The following is a 22714-nucleotide window of genomic DNA, read 5'->3' as shown; positions in this document are numbered from 1 at the left end:
TTTAAATCTATGGTGTCAGTTGCTTACTTATACATTTCTACATCATACAGAATAAAATGCTTTCCTTACTGTTTTTGCATAAGTCACCAAAGCATCAGGCCTAGAGGGAATCTCCCCATGATCTTGTCATTTTCAATTTCAACGTTTTAGATAGAATTAACTAAATGAGAAAAAGGTCATCTTAACAATATGGTAACCACTTTCTGGCCTCTATATTTCCTATTTGTGAGAAAATATTTACACTAGAATATCTTATCTGTCTCATATATATGCAAATATATATATGACAGGTAAGATATTTATATGAACATGTATATAGTACAGATAGATCTCATTTTATGTAAATTCATATTATGCAAATTCAACTTTATGGGAAGAGTTCTGAAAGAAACCTACATTCCCCAAAAGCAATTACGTTAAATGTATGTATGTTATAGTACTGTGCTGAAAAAAGCAAACCCTCCAAGTGTAAGCAAAAGAGGGGATGAGTGGAGAGAGGAGATCTTTGCCTTGCTCTACCCTGCCATCCATGTGTAGGGGGCCATCCATGCTTGGGCACCGAGGATCTATCCCTGGCCCTTGTGTGTTGCCTGACCTCTCCAGAATGTGTCCGTGTCTGGCTCCAATGTATCTGTGCCCTTTATCCCCCAGATGTTCTTCCTCTCTGTTCTGGCTGGGATTCTGTGTGGAACTAGCTGTGTGACCCTGAGCAAGTCACTTAACTTCTGTTTGCCTTCACCCGCTAGAGCAGGGAATGGCCAACCACTCTAATCTTTGCTAAAGAAAACTCTACAAACAGTCTGGCTTGTGCGGCCCTAAAGAGTCAGCCATGACAACTGAGCACATCAGCAAACACGCTAGGCGCTTGGTCCTGGGAAAACAGACAACATTCCCAACGGTCCCTGCTTTCAAGAAGCTTGCACTCCGCTGGACAAGGGACAGGTCAGCGGAGAAGGGGAGGAATACTCAGAAGCGGGGCTGGGCCGGGTGGCTGCGGCTTCTCCCTCCCTCAGCCCGGGGAGCCCCCCGCCGGCGGCACTCACCTGCTCTGAAAAGCGCCCCGGCAGCGTAGTGCATGGCCAGGGTGTGGGCGAGCTGCCGGGCAGTCGTGAAGATGGGCCCTCGCTCGAACAGCGAGAACGAGAGAGGGGTGTGATCGGAAGCGATGTACAGCTTCAGGGACGCGTGGATGCTGACCGAGAGGTGCACCGGCTGGATGGCCAGCTTCCTTAACTTCACGGGATTAACTAAGGCTTTGGCGTGCTGTCTGACTTGCTCAGGCAACAGCGGGGGGAGGCCCGAATGGCTCTTCGAGTGGCTAGCCAGTTTGCTGTTGGGAAGATAAGTATCAAAGAGAGTTTTGATGTAATAAACAAATGTGTCTTCCACATATAATCTGGCTGGTTTCAGTTCAAAACTAAACTCGTTCATATCAAAAAGGAAGTTTTGCTTCTCAGACAAGGTGATGCAAAGCTTGATAAAGCAATTTTCTTTATATTCTTCCAAATCTTTGCTAGATATGAGGAGATTATGCATCTTAGACCACTGGAGAGTTTCCATTTTTTCTCCCTGGCAGACCAGGACAGGGAAGTGGAAGTTGGACTTATTATAGAGTTGATTGTCCAGCTGGAGGTCCCCACAGAAGACCTCCAGGCTGTAGAGCTGTGGGAGTCCTGCGGTAGTGCCTTCGAGAGGTAGGGCTCGGAGGTAGCTGGCCACTGGTTCCATGTTCAGAAAAATGTTATCCAGCGTGAGCCGCAGAAGCTCAGATGACGTTTTGTGGTGGGTGAGATCATCAAAGACTGCGAGACTTGACTGAGTGATGAACACTTTTAGTGTAACACTCTTCCCCAGAATTCTAGATAAAAAAAAAAAAAAGATTATTATCCCATTTTATGACAGTTCTTCACCCAACACCTCCTGATGGGACACAAGATTGCATACGAAACAAATAAGAGCACAAATGTCAGTACATCGTGTCTAGATTGATCCAGTCACACCCCAGCAGCAATGGGAAATATTCCCAATGGGACTATAATCAGTTCCTGTTGTGTCTTTCTGTGCAATCTTTTTATCAACACCATGTTTTTACTCGGATGTCCTTCTAGCTCTACTATTCACTACCACGGTCATCAGAGAGCACCAAGCTGGGGACACAAAGCACGTGACAACACGCAAACCCCGACGCTCCTTCCAAGCCGTAGCCCTCTTTCTATTTCATCAGAGGATGCAGGAGCCGTTGCTGTTTACAACTTTCCTGTTTTGAAAACACAAGTCTTCTCTCTAGTAACCAAGGCCATTTTGGGAATGAAAGCATATTTTTTCATGTGGTTAACCATGAATAGCCTTGCTCAGCTACCAGGTGATCTGTTCAATGACAAACTGGTCAACTTTCTAGTGGATTGGCACAGCTACAGCACTCAGGAAACTCAGGAAACAGGCATTTTTAACAATCTCTTGAGAACAACAGTTTTAAGCATTAAAAACAAGCACTTCTATAGGGGGAGAATAATGGAACCAAGAATGAAAGTTTATAATAGTCAAATTCCTCTAATTAAAGATATATCAATATAAAATTTTTTCCCAGTAGAAAATGTAGGATTCTATTTATAATAACAAAAAAATGAAAAAATTTGAAAATAAGTGAATTAGTGAAAAATTTACTCTTAACTAAAAACATAGTTTTGTTACACTTTCCCTTCTAAGACCCTAATTTCTATCAAAAGAGATAGGCTAGATGATAAAGCATTAAATAAAGGCTACAATTAGTATTATTAATGTTATCTTTAAGATTTCTTCTAAATCTCTTCTTAGTTGTGTGATCTTGGGCAAGTCACTTCACCCCCATTGCCTAGCCTTTATCATTCTTCCACCTTGGAACCAATATAAAGTATTGATTCTAAGATGGAAGGTAAGGGTTTTTTTAAAAAAATTAAAAAAAAAGATTTCTTTCAAATCTATGTGACTATGATCACAGATGTACATATGACCTTGGACATATATATGCATTTAAATTGGATTAATATATTTTTGCCTTACAGGCACATTTAGGGAAAGGTTTAAAAAAAGATATAAAACATTCAAGATGAGCTTATTAAAGTTACCATATGTAGAAATAATTTTAAAATGCTTATATTTAAAATTTTATTTTCTTAGGTAATTTAGCATTTATAGTCCGACAGTGTTTATGTGAATGTTTTTTCTACTTCCTTTCTTCATAAGCAGTAGAAAGGTCAAATTCACCTCTGTCTGAATGAGATACAAAATCTGTTCTAGGAGATTAAAAATTGATGATATTATATTCCTAAAGAAAAGCAAAGTACTTTAGAAAATTAAGTATATGTTAAGATACAACTACTCAATATTCATATTTTGTATCTTTAAAACATGTTCTTCTGGTAGCCAAAAATGGCCCAGGAAGGGAACATATCCTATTATATTTGCTGGTAAATACTTGTATTTCTGTTGCATCTCTCATATCTATGGAATCTAACTTATAATTCCAAATTGCCATATAGACATGTGGTTAAACAAAGGGTAATTTGTACCTTGTGCCAAAGTATATACTGCAAGGATGTAAGCTCTAATTTGTTAAGTAGCCTATGAAACTCATCACAGATGAATTTTACTTGGTACACAAGAAAGCTATTTTAGTGTAATCAATTATAAGTGCTATCCATTTGGCAATGATATGATACTCTCCTATGAATTATATAACCTTTAACCAAAAGCCACTTGAGGAGTGGGCTGTGAAGGATAGAAGAGAGGTCTGGACCTGTGATGCCATAAATATAAAGAACTCTTGTAGAAACTCCCTCCAAATTACAATGAGAAGCTCACCTGCAGCTTACAGTCCTAGAGAGTTGTTCAATTGACAGAGATAATGTGTCGGAGGTAAGACTTAAATGTAGGTCTTCCTGACTCTAAGGCCAGGCCTTTATTTGTTGTAACATGATATGTTAAATACATAGAGGGGCAACAAAGAAAAATAAAATACAACATTTAAATTGCTTTATAATTAAAATGCATGCTCTTTGATTACTAAAAAACTAAACCTACCTGTTGGCATTGGTTAAGATTGGTCCCGCTTTTCCTTCTGGGGCCATTGTTATGATTACTGTACCACACTCATGAGTGATGTCCACATACACGCAGCCAAAACCAGTCAAGAACAAAACCTAAAAAGGAATGTTCAAATTTTAATGTAAAAGATGAAAAATGCTACTGAAATGGATAATTTTCAACATCTCACATCCTGATTTAATACCATGGGCACTTCCTGCTTATATTTCCTTATATCCATGCGGACATGCTATTCAGCTGACTTGCAAATGAAAAAAATATCAAATCCAGATTTTTATTATTCAGCTGTAAGGTTCACAGTGGAAAAATGATGGATGAGGGGGCATGAGCTTCTTCATCCCTTGCTTCTCTGGGACTGGCAAATACATTTTGATTGGGGTGGAGCTTGGCCCTACAGCTTTTTGTGAGTCTATGAATCTTTCTGGAAGAAAAACAAACTTAGAGCTTGAACTTAACTACATAATGTTTCAAGGTTCTTTGAGTGCTGACAAACCAGCTCGGGGCCGCCCTTCTATTCTGAAAGGCGCCAAAAACTGAAATGAAAACCTACGGGCAAGACTTCATTAGCCTCCCCAGTAACAATGACACGGTATAGGAAGGTCAGATGAGTACTAAGCTTTATTTGCCTTGAGTCAAAAATTTAGTGATCTTTTAGCCAGAGTCCATGAGAGAAAGGCCCAAGTGCTTTTAAAAAAAAGTTGTATGAAGTCAGATTCCAACAGAACAGATGTCCTTTCAACATTAAATACTAATACTGTAAAATGGATGTTTGGAATTAGTACCGGATAATCTGAAAAATAATTCCTGAGATACTATGTTCCCAATCAGGTTACCTGAGGCCAAGGAAAAGGGCTGCTGCAAGCAGGGTTTGAAGAATTATTTTTATTTTTTTTTTTTTTTTTAACCCTTAACTTCTGTGTATTGACTTATAGGTGGAAGATTGGTAAGGGTAGGCAATGGGGGTCAAGTGACTTGCCCAGGGTCACACAGCTGGGAAGTGTCTGAGGCCAGATTTGAACCTAGGACCTCCCGTCTCTAGGCCTGGCTCTCAATCCACTGAGCTACCCAGCTGCCCCTGAAGAATTATTTTTGAAGATGTGTAATATAACTTTTGTTCAAGGGTTTTGTTTTTTTTTTAAATCATAAACAAGATTAATAGAATCAATCTGAGTTAATGCCCTGATACCAAATAAAGGAAGCAGTAGGGGGATCACATTGGAGAAGTCAAAGAACCAAGAAAGAATGCCACTACTAGACAATTAAATGACATAAATTAAAAATGATTTTGAAGTGCCTTCTCTTTGAATTGACCACTCTGTATTTTATGTTGCTATTCTACATCACTAGACTCTTAGAAGTTGACTGATTTTTTAAAACTTTGGTACTAAATGGTTTACATATATTCGGTTAAATTTCCATCTTGAAACAAAATGGCAGCCAATTAAGATCAAATGGATATATTCTATGCATTAAAAAAAATACAGCTAGCACCATTTTCTGTGTCCAAAAGATACTCATTAAATACTTTTTAATTGGTCAACTTCAATGAAATTTGTTACATGGATTTTGGTAAGAGAAACAAATGTCTCTGAAAAAAGAGCTTACTCTGCCATCTTAAAACAAAATGTGAATGTATTATCACAGAAGGTGCTTAATAAATATTTTCTCCCTTCTCCTTCCCCCATGATGTCAGGAATAGGAAGGGAGGCCTCTAGTAGGTTGGTTGGATTCCCATAGTGAACTTATGGGTAGACATGAACAAGAAACTCACAGGATGGGCAGGTCTTCTTGTATAGTTTGTGATTTACATCTTTGGTTGTAATATTCAAATTGTTTAGTTAATTTGATGTAATTTGTCACAAAACTACCAGTGATTTTTCTCCCATTTCAGGCAAAAGTCACATAGGTAGGAAGATAGTAAAGCTATACATAAGACCTTACATAACATTCTACAGTCCCATGTGTCCTGTTATGGATAAAAGGGGGGTACACTAAAGTTAGGGGGTGATCTCCTTCCCTTGCTGAGTGATGGAGGGGTAAAAGTGATTGAGGTAATAGGAGAGGAATAAAAGGGATGGCTGGGTTTAGGGAGGAATGGACAAGGCAGTGTTAAGACGGTAAGGGTACAGGGTAAGGTGTTCGGGAGAGGCAGTTGACACAGACTAGACACCCAAGCTAGAGACAGAGGATATTGGGGTAATAGGCTGAACCCTTCCAGGCAGGAAAGGTACTTTTACAGACACAAGGAATAGGGCCAGACAGAAGTGGTTTGAATCTGACTTGAGAGCTTTCTTGTCAGTTTCTCAAATCCTCAAAGGAGGAGTCACAAGGCTCCTCCCTATCAATGAAACTGAAGGGATTCAGGAGGAAGCATTGGCCAACTACTTCCTCCCAAGATGGATGCCTCCAGTTTCCCTCAGGAAATAAAGAGATTTATTCGTTCCCCTTCACCCTTGCCTAATTTCTTCAACACAAAGATTCTCCAGAGGGTTTGATTAGGTAAACAAGGGTTTTTATTAATGTTCAGGGTTGGTCAAGAAGGAGAGAGGGGTTTGGGTTTCTGACAGCTGCTAGGGAGAAAACTCAAGATGGGGGAGGGTCACAGGAATGGGTTAGACTGAGAGAGAACCTGCTCTCTCAGCCTGGGAAGATTTGGCTGCTTTTAAGGTAGAGGGTATACTAAAGGGATAGTTTGAATTCAAGGATGTCCTACTTGCCTATTGGGGAAAACTAAACCCACAAAGTCTTTTCACTAAAAATCCAAAAGCCACCCTGCCTCCCAGAGCCCCGGGAAAACAGGCAGGGAAAACAGGGAAATAATATGGAGAAGGTCAGAGAGAGGTCCAGAGAAATTAGCTAGGTACAAATTGTCCAGAGACAAACACTGGCCAGAGCAAACTGAAAGACAAAATAGAGCTCTGGTTGATCCTTCTGCTCTGTTCAAGCATCAGGGACCAACTCCACTCTCTCAGAATTCTAAGGCTTCTAACTGCCAGAAATGTTCAGTTAGCCCCCTGCAAGAGCAAAACCCTCTCTTGCAACTTTTGCATTACAGTCCTCAAACCCTTCTGTACTCCCAGGAGAATACAATGGATTTTGGAGGTAGAAAAGTCCCCATAGAATACTCTGAGTATAAAAATTGCAGGCTGATTCTTGGGCTTGGAGTGAGACTAAGAGGAAAGCTCAGGATCCTGGCCTAAATGTTGACTGGAAATGTAATTTTCAAGAGAAGCCATCAATTTGGAAAAAGCAACAACAACTTTGTATCAAATATCTTTGATAAAGGCTTGTTTTCCAGGCTCTCTAGGGATAAACATAAATATATATGACCTAGAGTCATTCCCCAAAAGGATCAAAGGTTGAAGAAAAAAAGCAAATATTTCTCAAAGGAAAAACTGCAAAATATTAACAATTGTATGAAAGACTACTGTAAATCACTAACAATGAGAAAAATACAAATCAACACAATGCTGAGGTTTTACCTCACCCCTAGCAATCTGGTAATGATAAGAAAGGATGAGAATAAATCAGTTTTGGAGGGGCTTTGTGAAGATAACATTCTAATGTACTGTTGATGAGGTTGGGAAATCATTCTGGAAAGTAGTATGAAATAAAGCTAAGAAGATGACAAATATGTCCATGCTCTTTGATCCAGAGAGCCCATTGCTCAGGATATAGCCAAGAGGTCAAAGAAAAACAAAGGCTCTCTATACATCAAAATGTTTATAGTGGCCAAGGTTTGAGCACAAAATAGGTGCCCATTGCTTGAAGAAAGGCAAAAAGAAACTGTGGTCCATAAATGTAATGGAATATTACTGTGTGGTGAGAAGTTATTAATATAAAGAATAACAAAGAACCACAGAAAGACATGAATTGCTACAATTTGAAGTAAGGAAAATAATATATACAACGATTGTAACAAACAAAAAGAGAAAGGAAAAATATTCCTTCCCTTCTCTGTGAAACCAAGGAACATGAGAAAATAGAATATACTCTCAGATTCTACTGATATATTTATTAGTTTTGCTGAACTGTTATTTTTTCCTTTAAAAAACTGTTATAGGGTGGGGCAGCTGGGTAGCTCAGTGGAGTGAGAGCCAGGCCTAGAGACAGGAGGTCCTAGGTTCAAACCTGGCCTCAGCCACTTCCCAGCTGTGTGACCCTGGGCAAGTCACTTGACCCCCATTGCCCACCCTTACCAATCTTCCACCTATGAGACAATACACCGAAGTACAAGGGTTTAAAAAAAAAAACTGTTATAGGAGATGGATTCATTATTTGGGTAGGAGAAAGGGAAGAGATTTGTTTAAAAATGAAGGCAATGTGAAAACAAAGAGATTAAAAATTTTGTTAAAAAGAAAACTGACTTTTAAAATCTTGTGGAATGAGCAACTCTTATGTGTCAAATAACAAAAATAAGGTAAGTGTCAACCTCCTCCCACCTCCAAAAGTTCTTTTGATAGACTAATAAATGGGTACCTTGAACTACATAAGTAATTTTTTTGGAGACAGCATCCAACAGGATGGCTGTTTCTTTCCCTACAACTGATGTGAGAGCAACAGAAACACTGATTCTCCTTTTCAGTAGCTCTAAGCAATTCATTTCCATTTTTTTTATGAAGTACTAGTAAGGTTCCATTTGATTCCATTAACAGATGAAGGGGAAAAAACCAAGGTGGGTTGATTCAGTCTTATGTGGCTTGTGTAAATCAATTTTTTTTTCATTTTAAAGTAGCATTTAATTTTTTTCCCATTTACATCTAAAAACAATTTAAAAAACCTTTTTAAAAAATTTAGAATTCTAAATTCTCCCCTCCTTTTCCCCTTCCTTCCCTCCTCTCTCTCTTCCCACCCCAGATATATTGAGCAATCTAAATAGAGATTTGTAAAGATTTTCATTCCTTTATTGTCATAACTCCCAAATTAAAGTTCTTCCCTATCATATTTCCTGTCCCTTCCATATTTTTAGGTTCTACATTTCTTATAAAGCTGGTATAAATACTGCTGTAAATACTAACATTCTTTGTCTCAGTTGTGTTGCTCTGTATGAAAGTATAAACAAGCATGCTGTCAACCATTGTGAATGTTTGATTCTTGTCCAAGCGTTAGTTCTATATCCGACCAGTGACTAAATGCCAGCCTGCTGTTTGGGAGGCGAAGCCCAAATAGTACATATTTCCCCAACACATTGCTTTGCCTTCCTCTGCTGGGCAAAGAGTACATAGCTTGGGCATCACAGTCCTACTTCTGGGCTCTAGCAGGGCCACTGTGTGGTTTTTAGAGCCAGTGTATGTTCCTTTGTGCCACTTAACGTGCCTTAAGAAGCAGAGCCAGATCTTTTCCATTTCTTTGTCCAGTAGAATTGGGCTTAATCGTGGTCATGTTTCCCCTAGTAGGGAACCTCCCATTTCACTAACATGTATTACCATCTTTGGTTGATGGACAGAAAAAAATCAGGAACAGAACCTACAGCCAAGTCCCCCAGAAGGCTTGTGGCAGTCAGAAACAGAACGTGACTCCTACCTCTTAGCTGTCTAAGCACCACCCCTGCCTATCAGGAGGGAAGCCAGACTCTGCCATCTTTCTAAACTGGTACCACCTACTCAGAACAATGTTATCGACCAATGAGAAAAGCAAAAAAGATACTCTACTATGAAAAACCAACTGTTTTTGGATGGCTATGAGGACCGCTAGACAGTTTTGAGTCAGAAAAAACAGAAATGATTAATGATGATTGCCTGAATGGTCACAATCTAAGTTTGGCTATTTGTGCTTTGTTCATTTGGAAGTGTCTTATCCACTTACCAACTGATGGGACTATTAGGTACCCTTACTGGAAACTAATATAACCTTCATAAAGGGTATGTAAGGAACATTTGGCAAACATTCTTTTTTTTTTTTTTTTTTAAGCCTTTTAGGTCAATAAAACCTTTTTTAGATTACAATCAGATCAGGCAGGAACTCCACCCTATTCTCTGTGTGGCACGATGGCTACCAGGCCACTGGAGTCCTCCTCTGATGCCTCACGGCAACATGGAGAGAGTCTTAGATTCTCAAAGATTATGTTGGTGGACCGAAATGTCTGGCAGGCCCAGGCCTAGAAGGGAAGGCTCCAATTCCAGATTAGCAACAGATTCTGCGTGGGCAGTCTGAGGATAACACTAGGTGAACGTAGACAAACTCATTATCACCAGGTCACCACATGCTGAATGATTTGGGTTATGCAAGCTCATAAAATATCTTTCTTAGGCCTGGAGAGGTTGCCATATATGTCAGAGAAGGGAGTCTACTGATTAAATCATAGATCCTTTGAAGTTTGAAGCAGCTGGCTCATTAACTACAGATTCAGAGCTAGAAAGAAACCTTGGAGATCATCTAGACCAGTGATGGTGAACCTTTTAGAGACTGAGTGACCAAAGGGCAACTCTCACACTGCATATGAGCCCCCTGCCTTACCCCAGACAAGGGAGGAAGCGCTCCCATTGGGTTGCTGGGCAGAGGGGTGGGTCATGTGAGAAACGTCCTCAGGCATAAGGAGAGGGGGAGGGGAGCAGTCCCTTCCGGCATGCTCCAACACGTGTGGCATACGTTCGCCAACACAGATCTAAACTAACCTGATTTAAGAGATGAGGAAAACCCAGGCCTAGTGAGATTCAATTCTTTGCCCAAAGTCATAAGTGGCAAAAGCTTAGATTTGAACCCAGTTTTTTTTTTTAAACCCTTACCTTTTGTCTTAGAATCAATACCGTGTATTTATTCTAAGGCAGAAGAGTGGTAAGAGATAGGCAATGGGGATTAAGTGACTTGCCCAGGGTCACACAGCTAGGAAGTGTATGAGTCCAGATTTGAACTGTGTAAATAGAATTAGCTCGATCCCATTAATAGTCAAAAATCTACCCAACCCAGGCGTGCTAATGATGTCACTCCCACCTCCCTTAGTGGGGAGGGGAGACGAGTTACCCACACGTGACAATAAGTAACAAATCAAGAATAAGGGACTGCCCTTTGGGCAGTCCAAATCAATGTAGAAACTGCCATTTGTCCATTTGAATTAGAGGTGGACCACAGGAAGTGATGAAAGACACGTTCTCTTTAAGTAAGTTAGTGAACTTCCTGTGGGGGCAGTTGTCGTCTGGAACTAGAGGAAGAAGCATCTCCTGAGACCACAGTCAGCTTATGCTCTGTATTGTCACGTGGGTAAGTTAGGCTGGCTTCCTTGGCCTAGTTGGCCAATTCTAAACTCTGCCTATCCGGCTGTTGGGCCTTGTGGCTTACAGCTTCATTTATTTAGACTTCTAACCTCCCTCTTCTCTTTATCCCTACTCACCTTCCTGATTGTAAATAAACTCCTCAACCCGATGCTGACTTGGGTCTGATTTAATTGCGGAATCAACCTGAATTGTTGATTCCTGGCGGCCACATAATTTTAATATATAAATATAATAACTAAATTTTAATTCTTACAGAACCCAGGACCTCCCATCTCTAGGCCTGGCTCTCAATCCACTGAGCCACGCAGCTGCCCCCTTGAACTCAGTTCTGATTCCAGTGTTTAGCAAATTTCGCCACAGCATAGATGCTGAATGAACACCTGTTGCCTTAAAATGGATTCCAAATTTATTACTCTTTCCATTGCTCATTCTGCTCTGTCTATCAATGTGATTAGTTTTGATAACTTCTTAAGAGGTTATAGATTTCTATGTATACAATTATATTTATAATAAACTTATACCTGACAATTAAAAAAAAAAAAGCCCTTTCTTTCTTTCTAAGAATTGATAATAAGTATCAATTCTAAGGCAGAAGAACAGTAAGAGTTAGGTAACTGGGGTTAAGTGCCTAGCCCAGGGTCACACAGCTAGTTAGTGTCTGAGGCCAGATTTGAATACCCAGGATGTCCTGTCTCCAAGCCTGGTGCTCTGTCCACTGTGCTACCTAGCTGCCTCCACAATTTTTTTAAAAGTATGAATTTCACATTTTGGTACAAATTGAAGATGATTTAAGTAGAGATACATAATCCTCTCTGAATGTCCTCATTAGTACCAAGTGTCACAGATGCTGTCTGAAGGCACGCTAAGTTTAAGAGATACCTCTTTCCTAGATGAGTAAGGTCTTCCTAAAAATTCTAAAAGAATACATTGAAGGAAAAGCATTGGATGATTTCTTCTAGACTTCCCAAGCAGTTTTCCTAGAGAAGAAAAAGATTTCAGGGAATTTCAAGTGACAAAAGCTACCCTGAGGCTTAGGCCAATCCCCCCCACACCCAGATCACTCCCGTGTGAGCCGTATTAGCTTATTATTATTAGCTTATGTGAAATTCTTCTCTTTCAAAGAGCCCCAAACTACCTATATTCAGATTTTGAAGCTGTTCTATTGATTGCTCCCAGACTTCTAGAGTCTGCTCAGGGCAGCAGAGATGGAGGTCTAGGAAGGTGCTCAGATAAAGGTACTCAATATTTGTTGAATTAAGGGCCAGCTAGATAGCACAGGGGATAGAGCACCAGTCCTAGAGTTGGGAAGAGCTGGGTTCAAATCTGACCTTAGATGCTTCTTAGCTGTGTGACCCTGGGCAGGCCATTTAACCTCAATTACCTAGTCCTTGCTGCTATTCTGTCTTAGAACTGAAACTAAGACAAAAGGTAAGGATTAAAAAAAAATTGTTGAATCTAATTGGAAAATTTAACTGGGCTTAGAGTTCTTTAGGATTACTTTCAACTGGATATGAGTGGAAGTTTAGGTACAGTCAGAGATGATGTTGTTCAAAGTATTTTCATTTCTCAGTTATGCATTCTCAATACCTAGCACAGTGCCTTCAACATATTGAGTACTTAATAGATGTTTGTTGAATTTAACTGAATTCAAAGTACAGTCAAGGTGCAGATCCTCCCTCAGGTGCACCCTGCACTCTCCCATTCCCCAAGGATGAATAGAAGACAGTAGATAGTGATTTTTTTCCCTCCCTCTGCTTTTTACCAAAAAAATCTTTTTAGGATCATGATCTGGGAACAGGAAAAGACTTCAGGGTTCATTTGGCAAAACCTATTTTAAACAAGAATTCCCTCAACATAAGTAGTATAGATAATTTCTCCTCCCCACTCTCCCCACATCATCAACTAGTTCCTATTCAGATACTTCCACTGACAGGAAAATTATTACTTAACAAGAAAAGTCATTTTTAGAAATTTTGATTGTTGGACAGTCCTATTGGTTCAGATATAAATGTAAAGTCTTGCCTTTAGGTTAAAAAAAAAAAAGGAATAAAGGGTGGGGAAGATTTGGCTTGAATACTGTTTATGTGAAAAAGCTTGGAAGTTTTAGTCACAAGCTTACCATGAGCCAATGGTCTGACAAAACTGCTAACTACTTAATGTGGTCTTGGATGGTATTAACAAAAGTATGACACTCGCAGAGAAAGGTAATCATCTGAGTTAGACAACATTTGGAGTTCTGTGTTCAGTTCTGGGCACTGCCTTTAAAAAGGGACATTTTTACCCAGAGCATTTTGAGAGGTAAGGGCAGTGGCATGAGGGGTCTGGGAACCAGATCAAGTGAACAATGATTAAAGGATGGGTGTTGTCTAGCCTAGAAAAGAGAAGGTATGATAGCAGTCTTTGAATATTTGAAGAGCTTTCCTTTGGAAAATGGATTAGATGTATTCCAACTAGCTTCATGTGGCAGAATAAGGACTGGTAGTTGGAAGTAACAGGGAGAAAAATTTTGGCACATTGTAAAGAAGGGTCTGATCATGAGAAATGTCCAATAATGGAAGGAACTGCCTTATGAGGTGGCAAGTTGCTAGTTACTGTAATTGTTCAAGCAAATCAACAAGCATTTTAAGTACCTATAATTATGTGCCAGGTATGTTGCTAGGTGCTGGAGATACAAATGCAAAACCCAAATCAAACAAACCAAAAAACCCACACTGCTTCATGATCTATAAGGAGCCATCTAACTCATCCCATATTGAAGATAATTCAACTGAATATAATTCAAATGTGAGCAAGAGGATGGAGGCAGGAAATGGAACACTGTAGAAGGGGAACGGCAAGGAAGCCCACTTGGCTGGGATGGAGAGGGTGTGAGTAGGAACAATATGAAGTTAGGCTGGATATAGATTGTGGAGAGCTTTAAAAACTAAACAAGAGTTTGTAGTTTATCCTAAGACAGTAAAAAGTCTTTAGAAACAGGACTGACGTATGGTTGAGGAATATCCATTTAGCAATAGTGTGGAGGATGGGTTGGAAAGGGAAGAGACTAGAGTCAGAGAGACTAATAATTAGGAGGCTACCACAATAAACAACCCAGAAGTGTGTTGATAAGAAAATGAAAAATGGGAGTCAGTGCCCATGTTTCTTAAAATGCCCTTCCCTTCTGTCTTAGAATCAGTAGTGTGAATTGGCTCCAAGGCAGAAGAGTGGTAAGGGCTGGGCAATGGGGGCTAAGTGACTTGTCCAGGGTCACACAGCTAGGAAGTGTCTAAGTGATGCCTATGGTAATGCTACTGCTAGCATTTCTAGTACAGTATTAAATAATAGTAGTTATAATGGGCATCCTTGCTTCTCTTCTGATCTTATTTAGGATGGTCTCTAACTTATCCCCATTGCAGATAATACCTGCTGATGGTTTTAAATAAATCCTACTTATGAATAATTCTTGTTTAGAATGACTTCATAGCTACTTACATTTGGTCATTTAAAAGTCCCCATTGTTTCAGATGATATAAGACACCTACTATATGCAATATCTCTACGTGTGTATATATACATACTACATTTTTATATGTTGATAGAATATAAGCCCTTTGAGGGAAGAGACTTTCATTCTTGTCTTCGTGTTCCTAGGGTCTATCACAGTATCTATCATATAAGAAATAATTAATAAATGTTTGTTGATTGACCAGGGATGCCACCACGGCAAAGACAAGAAATGTGGGGAGCTGTGCTCACGTGAATTGCACCTATCTTTATTGTATATCCTTTCCATGCTATTATTAAATGATTTTTTAAAGTCAAATGTCATATACTTTGTGGGGGGTCTTATTTCATTCTAATTTTGAGGAAGAACCACTGAACCATCACAAATCAAGCCTGGCCCAAAGAAGAGTAGGTCAAAAGAGTTAAGATCAATGAATTGGGAGGCTGTGGAGTTTGAGAGAATACCACCATGTCTATCTATTAAGTCCACTAGTATAAAAGCAGGGGCTTGGAGGTAGAGGAAGGCTCTTAGTCCTTGAGATAGGAGGGAGAATGATATGAAGGGCAGAAAATAAGTGTGACACTCAACTATATCTGGATGGAATGAAACTTTAAAGGGAGAACGGCTGCTTAGTGACGACAACAGAGAGACGGTCTGGCAGGGCAAATAGGGAGTAATGAGCATGCTTATTCCTTCTTCTACATGAGAATATACAAGAGGGTGTGAAAGAAGGAACGTCCAGGGCTAGAAAGAAGGGTCACCGATGTAGGGACTACAAGACAGAAATAACAAGGAAAGAAGACAATAAAGGCATGCTAGACTTTTTTGACCATGATTTTATAACATAAACACTTCAAATTTAGAGTCAAAGCACTTAAGAGTTGGAGGGTATCTCAGAGACCATCTAATCCAGGCCTCCCCCCAACCATGTTACGTAAAAGGAAACTGAGTTACATAAAGTTGAAGTATGTGGCAGAGCCAGGATGGTAAGGGAACTGGAGACAATGGCATGCTAGGACCAGCTGAAATACCTGCAGAGGTTTCTTCTAGAAATGTTTAGTCTTAGGAGGCCATGAAATCTATCTATAAGTAATTCAGAGGCTATTATATGGAAGAGAAATCAGACCTCAGAAGGTGGACAGGGAGCCATAGGTGGAAGTCAGCTGCCATGGAGGAGGGAAGAAATGTTTTAATTTAAGAGAGAAAACTTTCCAACTCTTAGAACTCTCCTAAAGTGGACTGGGTTGCCTCAAGAGTTAGCAGGCTCTCTCTCACTGGCAGTCTTCAAAAGGAGGCTGAATGGCTCCTTGTTGGACAGATTGTGTTAGGAGTTCTTCTTCAGGAAAGAGTTGACTTTGGTGGCCCCAGAGGCACCTCGGAGTTTTGAAATTCTAAGACTATAGCCTAGGCTTCCTGCCTCTAGGCCAGTGCATTTTCTGTAACGTTCTATTCTCTTCTTCAAATGTGCATTCCTGAAAGATGACATCATTTGAGCTGTTGTCATGTTACTAACTGACAAGCATTTGGCCTTTCAAACCTAAAGCACCACTAAGAAGTAGTATAACTGGAGTAGCAGCAGCAACATCTGTTCCACAGAGGCTAGGGGAAAGGCCTTTTCCTTAAAAAGGCGAGCTCATTGGTCCAAAGGACTAAAGCTCTAACTGCTGATGTGGCTTCCTGGCTGCCAAAGGACTAGAGCAGCTCTGCATGGGTAGTCAGCATCCCTCAGGATAGATGACTGTCCCACCACTGTGTGAGTCCACATCTTCTGTTAACTAGGCACAACACCATGCCAAATGGAGAGATGTGGGGAGCTATGCTTGGCTGAATCAATGCTGCAGCTTTGCTTAATATTCTTTCTGAGCAGTTGATAGGGAGACTTCTTTTGACCACAGAATATGTCTGAGTTGGGTCTGGACCAGAACAACAATAATACTTCTACTATTAAAAAAGTAAAAATTAATTAAAATAATACTTCCATTAAAAAACAAACAAGCAAAAACCCTTATGTTCTAGTGGTCTTCTTCATTTTCAGAAACTTTGTTGTCAGAGTTGAAAGAATATGAATATAAGAGGCATAGGGAAGAATTCCAATATGTACATTCCATTCTTTCTCTTGCACTGAGAATCTTTCCTATCTCCACTCTAGAAATGAAGTAAAATACTCTGAGTCACAAAGGTCCCGAGAAGTCAGTGATTCTGTTTGTGAGATTCTTTGAAACCTTTATAAATGTCCAGGGAATTCTTTGAGCATCAGGATCAGGTCTGGCAAGTCTTATTTTTGGTTATTTCTTTTCCCTCTGCATTTCCCCAATCCTTTGTAGTCAGGGATGCTTCAAAGCTGAGAGAAGGTGCTCATTCCTGCACCCTTACTGACAGTGGTCTTTGGACCCCAACAAAGTCTCATGTTCCCATTAATCTTTGAGGAGCTGTGTGCCATATGCCCACCAGATCATCATTTTCTTCATATTGTGAAAGAAGAATTGTTTCAGATTCTCTCAGACAACCCTTCTGTGATACACTAGGGCATATAAATCACAAGAGAGAGAAGGGAGCTGCTCCTCTGATGAAAGGAAGCAGCCCTTGTGTAATAGGGAGTCTGTCTTCGAGGGGCTTTCCCTTGGCCCTTGATCTAGGGAGACATGAAATTCAAAGACAGCCTAGGCAAAGTAGAATTAAAATGCCATAAAATCTCAAGTCAGTACAATGATAGAGATGATCTCCTCAACTTTTGTCACTCAAAGAAATAGCCTTTAGTTCTAAAGACAGATCAGGGTAATTATCTTCATTGAATTTAGATATATGAAGTAGAAATTGGGGCACATGCCACTTTAATGATCCCTCCAGATTTTCCACTGAATTTAATTAAATACAATTCAGAAGGAATATAAAGTTTTACCACTTGGGTTCAAAGAATTAGATTCACAAAGTGTGTAGTTTTCTTTAAAAAGTTACAGGTATGAAGACACTAAATGATAACTCTAGTCCAACTATCAATAATATGGAATTAGGTCTTAATCAGTGGAATTGTGTGTTGGCTGCGGGGGGGGGGGGAGTTTTGGGGGAGAGGGAAAAAACATGAAATATGTAACTATAGGAAAATATTCAAAATAAAAATTAAAAAAACCCATATATGTGAAGACAAAGCAAGGCAATCCTTTGGTACAACAGGAATATATTTGACATACTAACCTGTGTTCCCTGATTGTTAATGTCAATGAAATCACTCCATTCGGTTGTTATGTCATCCAGTGGCACAACTTTCAGCATAAGGCTAGGAAGTAAATCTTTAGTCCTACAGTCAGGATAGCTGGAGATCTGATGATACAATTCATGATGAATCGAGCATTCAGCTGGAATTTTTCTACAGTAGACTTGAAACTTTGGAGTATCTGAAATGTTCAAAAATACTTTCATTATACTTTTAAAACAGATCAAATGGTCTTATAATTGAAAGACATAGCTACATCAGACTTCAGTATCATGTACCTGACACCATTTGCAAAGAGAGAATGTTTCTGGATAACCCTTCACAAACCCACTGGAAACCATTTATATATTCTATACTGGCCCAAAAGATGCAGTTGCTATAGAATTTAATGTCTACAGAAAATATAAAGAAATACCTTTTATATTTTCCCTTATCAGCATTGTAACTGGACATTTGTTGTGGAGAATGATTCGAGGACTAGGATCTTCTGTGAGGGTTAAGTAAGTGACTCCAAAATATTGCTGATGAGTCAGTGCTATGGCCCTGAAAGAAAAAAGAAGAAATAATTTGGAATATTTGGGGTTTGTGGTATTCTGCCATAAGGTATAAGTAGTAAACAAGAGTCAGGAGTACCAAGACACATCCTGGCTTAGAGGTGAATCATTTAACCTCTCATTGCCCCAAACATTTCTCTAAAAGACTGTAAGAACAAAAGACTGCAGAACAAAGTTTGATCTTACATCTGTAGAGGGAGTATTTTCTAGGAGAGTTCTTTAACTAGATGAAATTACAGATATTGACATCCTAGTCTATAGTATACCCCACCACCAAAAAACAATGTCCATCTTTAGACTTATTTATTTAACAAAGTAATTTTTCTGGAAAGTATAAGTGACAGTAGTGATAGCTGCCTTTCCCCTCCCCCCCCCCCCGATCCCCAAGAAGGGAGAAGCACGATATATTAGTTCTCATGTTATTTCTGTATTTTCCCACTGTTGTGACCAGCCATCACATAGTATTACAGTTTGTGACCAGAATGCATCTATAAAGAAACATCGTGCATTTTGTGCTATCTCTGAAGACGGGGACTGTGTCTTCTCTAAACATGTACACATTAGATGTTGAACGAATGTTTGTTGTTTCTTACAGTCATCATGGGTTAAGGATCAGGATTTTTCTTCAGAGAACATACTGGCTGTGACACAATGATGATAATAATAGATATCCTCTGTATTTAATTTAATAAACTTTTATGAGCTCTTACTATGAGTCAGGTCCTGCACTAAATGTTGAGAATAGGAAGACAAAAATGTTTCTGCATCCTAAGGGCTTCCAGGGAGAAGGGATATGACTTGAATAAAGATAAAAATAATGCAAGTTTGGGAATCAAGGAAAGCTCAAAGAAGGTATTTTTGGAGTGTCTGAAGAGTCACCAAGGAAGGCTCCCCAAAAGAAGTGGCGCCTGAACTGCGCCTAGGAGGAAAAGAAAGATCTTGACATAGACATTGTGGAGGGAAAACATTCCATGAGGGAAGCTCCTGCAAATTTGTGCAATTAGGGGATGATACATTAAGTTCAGGGCTTGAGAAAGCAAGTAGTTGAATCTGGCCACAAAACTGTGAGTTACCTTCCACACAAGGTTTTTCCAGGTTCCTCTCACTGCTAGTGTCTTCTCTCTGAGATTACCTTCCACTTACAATGTGTAACTATTATATGTACACAGGATTCTGTTAGTCTCCCCCATTAGAATGTGAGCTACTAGAGGGAGGGCAAGATCTGTTTTGACTTTCTTTGCACAGTACCTAGCACAAAATGAGAGCTTAGAAATGACGAGGGCTTGTACCAGGCACATTTGTAGAGTACTTTACATTTGAGAAAGTACTACTTCTCAGCCACATGTGCAGTATGAAGCAAGAGTCCTGAATCTAAAGTCAGAAGATCTAGGTTCCAATCCTGGCTCTGCTACTTATATAGCCTGTAGATTGGGCAAATGATCTAACCTCTGTAGGTCTCAGTTTCCTCATTTACAAAATGAGGGGTTTGTACTTGATGATTTTGGAAAGGTTTCTTCTTTCTCTAAATGTTATGATCTTTATATATGACTTTATGGTTTCTACATTAATCCTCTCAACAACCCAGCTAGGTAGGCAAGGCAATTATTATAATATCCATTTTACAGAGACTTGCCTAAAATTCATTCAGTAAATGGCAGATCTAATACTCTTATCTTCTTCAACATTCTTTCTAAACAATGCCAAGTTGCCACTCTCAGAGCACATTCACATCTTTTTGGACTGACAACTCCTCCAACCTAACTGTGGGAGAAAGTCCTGATGCTTCCTCTAAGCCTGACTCTCCAGCACTCTAACTGGTCTTTTCCTCCTGGAACTTCCCTACGCCTTCATTTCTTTTTTTTTTTTTTTTTTTTTTTTAAATTTTTTTTTTTTATTTTTTTTTTTAATTTTAAACCCTTAACTTCTGTGTATTGACTTATAGGTGGAAGATTGGTAAGGGTAGGCAATGGGGGTCAAGTGACTTGCCCAGGGTCACACAGCTGGGAAGTGTCTGAGGCCGGATTTGAACCTAGGACCTCCTGTCTCTAGGCCTGGCTCTCAATCCACTGAGCTACCCAGCTGCCCCCCCGCCTTCATTTCTTTTTAATGGGGGGAGGTGTGCCTTATTCTCATTAGAATATAATGTAATTATATTCTTTCAGGGAAATGACTACCTTTTTACAGATAGCTGTATCCTCAGCACTTAGCACAGGGTCTGGCATACAGCAGGTGCTCAATAAATGCTTATTCCACCCTGTCCTCATCTCCCTTCCCTGTAGTTTTCATACCATTCAACAAGAGTAAAGTTACCCTTAGTGCTCTTTGGAGTTAGATAACTGCTGAATGATTAGGCTACCCACTAGTATGCAGAGGAGAGTCAACAAGTTTAAATGTATAGATTCTAAAGGCATGTCTTTTAAGTGTTCTTCTGCAAACTCAAAAAAAAAATACACACGATCTAAATTATTTAAATTGGTTGAATACAAATGAACCGGATAACTGCAATATTTTCACTTTAAATCTGTACTGTGTAAATTAAGTTGAAAATTCATTAGAAAATTCTTCTCTCTTTAATCCAAGGGAATTAGTTATTGCACAATTGTGAACTCTTTCTATTCTTCCTAAAGACCAGGATGGTGAAGGGCTATGAAATCCTGCCAGCCGAAGACTGGCTGAAGGAACTGGGGATGCCTAGCCTGGAGGAGAAAAGACTCGGGTTGGCTATGATGATTACTTTCAAGTATGTGAGCTCATTTGAAGGACTTAAAAGGAGAAGAAGGGCTGGGCTTGCTGGAGCAAGAAGTAATGAATGGAAATTACCAAGAGGCAATCTGATTTAAAGCTTAATGTAGGTTTGATTCCTAACAGTTAGTGGTAAGCAAAAGAGAAATGGTACGCTTCAGAATATAATGACTTTCCCCCTTCCTGAAGATTTTCGAGTGAGTGCTGGATGCCCATTTGGTAGGAACATTTTACAGGGATTCTTGTTCAGGTGTTGGTTGGGCTGAATATTCTCTGAGGTCTCTTTCAACTTTGTGATTCTGTGATAGAATGCCAAGGTAAACTGCCAATTTAGCATTTGGGGAAAACACATTACTGATACTACCGAATGGTGTTGAATCAATCTGGATTGTAGTAGGCGGGCTAATTCACTTTCAGAGTACAGTGCCTGGATCAACCCCAATGTTATTTCCCTGGCCTCATTTCAAATGGGCTGGAAAAGCCAAGTTCAGAGAATTTCCCCTCCTTTGGCCAAGGAAGCTGGGGGCCGCGACCAGGAAAGGGCTCTTATAATCCAAGAAAAAGCTCACTATGTATCTTATTTGGGAAGTTACACTGTAGGACTGCATTGACAGGTTGCAAACCTTATTTTAATTTTAAAATCAAGTTTCGTTTCAAATGATTTCATCATTTTTAATATGTTTTAGAATGTTCAAGTTCATGTCATTTTAAAAGATGCTTCACCAAAGTATCCACTAGTATCTCTAACCGAGTAGGGGAGTGGCCACTTCTCCACAGTGCTGAAGATTAGAAATGCTTGAGGAAAGGTGCAGGGGAAGGGAGGATGTGAACAATTTCACTGGATCTGGTGGGAGGGAGAATAGGAGCTGGGGAACATGATTTTGGCTAACATGGGTAAAACAGTCTGGACTATTGTCTTTTTAAAAAATTACTACAGAACATCTGTATACATCAAAAAGTTGAGAAGGCTAAAATCCCAAATAAAGTCAAGCCTATAAATTCAGAATTATAAGAATAAGGTGCTTCTCTCATAAGGTCACAATATGCTTTCTTTTGTAGTTGTTACATATACTGTACATAAGTTATCCCTGACAGCTGCCGAAAGGATTCAGAGCATGCAAAACAACCACAAAATAGAAGTCCAGCATGAACTAACCATCCCACATCCCCTGTTTGATCTTATGGCTATTTACATAAATGGTCATCAGTAATTGCAGTAACTTGCATGCAGTGAAAACCACAGAGAGGCATCTTCTGCACATGGTAGTTAACATGTTATTGTGTGTCTTTTAATGGCTTCTGAAGAAATCTTCAGTTTGAAGAAAAATGGGAATTCAAGGAAATGTCTCCCAGTTCTTTCTTATCACTCTGGCCATAAGTGCTCAGTGTCTCATGGAAACGAAGCAGTTCTGCTCTGCGAGCTGACATT

At 39.6% G+C, this 22714-nt stretch overlaps 1 protein-coding gene across 3 annotated transcripts in view; it reads right to left on the bottom strand.

Annotated features, from left to right (window-relative positions):
* The window catches only part of VPS13B (vacuolar protein sorting 13 homolog B), a 1074400-nt gene that overhangs the window by 24103 nt on the left and 1027583 nt on the right, over window positions 1-22714 (bottom strand). For all 3 annotated transcript variants that reach the window (XM_044668639.1, XM_044668631.1, XM_044668624.1), the window contains exons 52-55: window positions 18405-18532; window positions 17971-18170; window positions 4060-4178; window positions 1044-1858 (exon numbers count right to left, since the gene is read on the bottom strand). In XM_044668639.1, coding sequence (XP_044524574.1) covers window positions 1044-1858; window positions 4060-4178; window positions 17971-18170; window positions 18405-18532 — 1262 coding nt within the window. The remainder of the gene's footprint in view (window positions 1-1043; window positions 1859-4059; window positions 4179-17970; window positions 18171-18404; window positions 18533-22714) is intronic.

This window comes from Gracilinanus agilis, chromosome 1 (genome assembly GCF_016433145.1).
Source record: "Gracilinanus agilis isolate LMUSP501 chromosome 1, AgileGrace, whole genome shotgun sequence".
Classification (NCBI taxonomy): domain Eukaryota; kingdom Metazoa; phylum Chordata; class Mammalia; order Didelphimorphia; family Didelphidae; genus Gracilinanus; species Gracilinanus agilis.
Note: the sequence above shows the minus strand (reverse complement) of the source record. Positions and strands in the feature narration are given on the sequence as shown.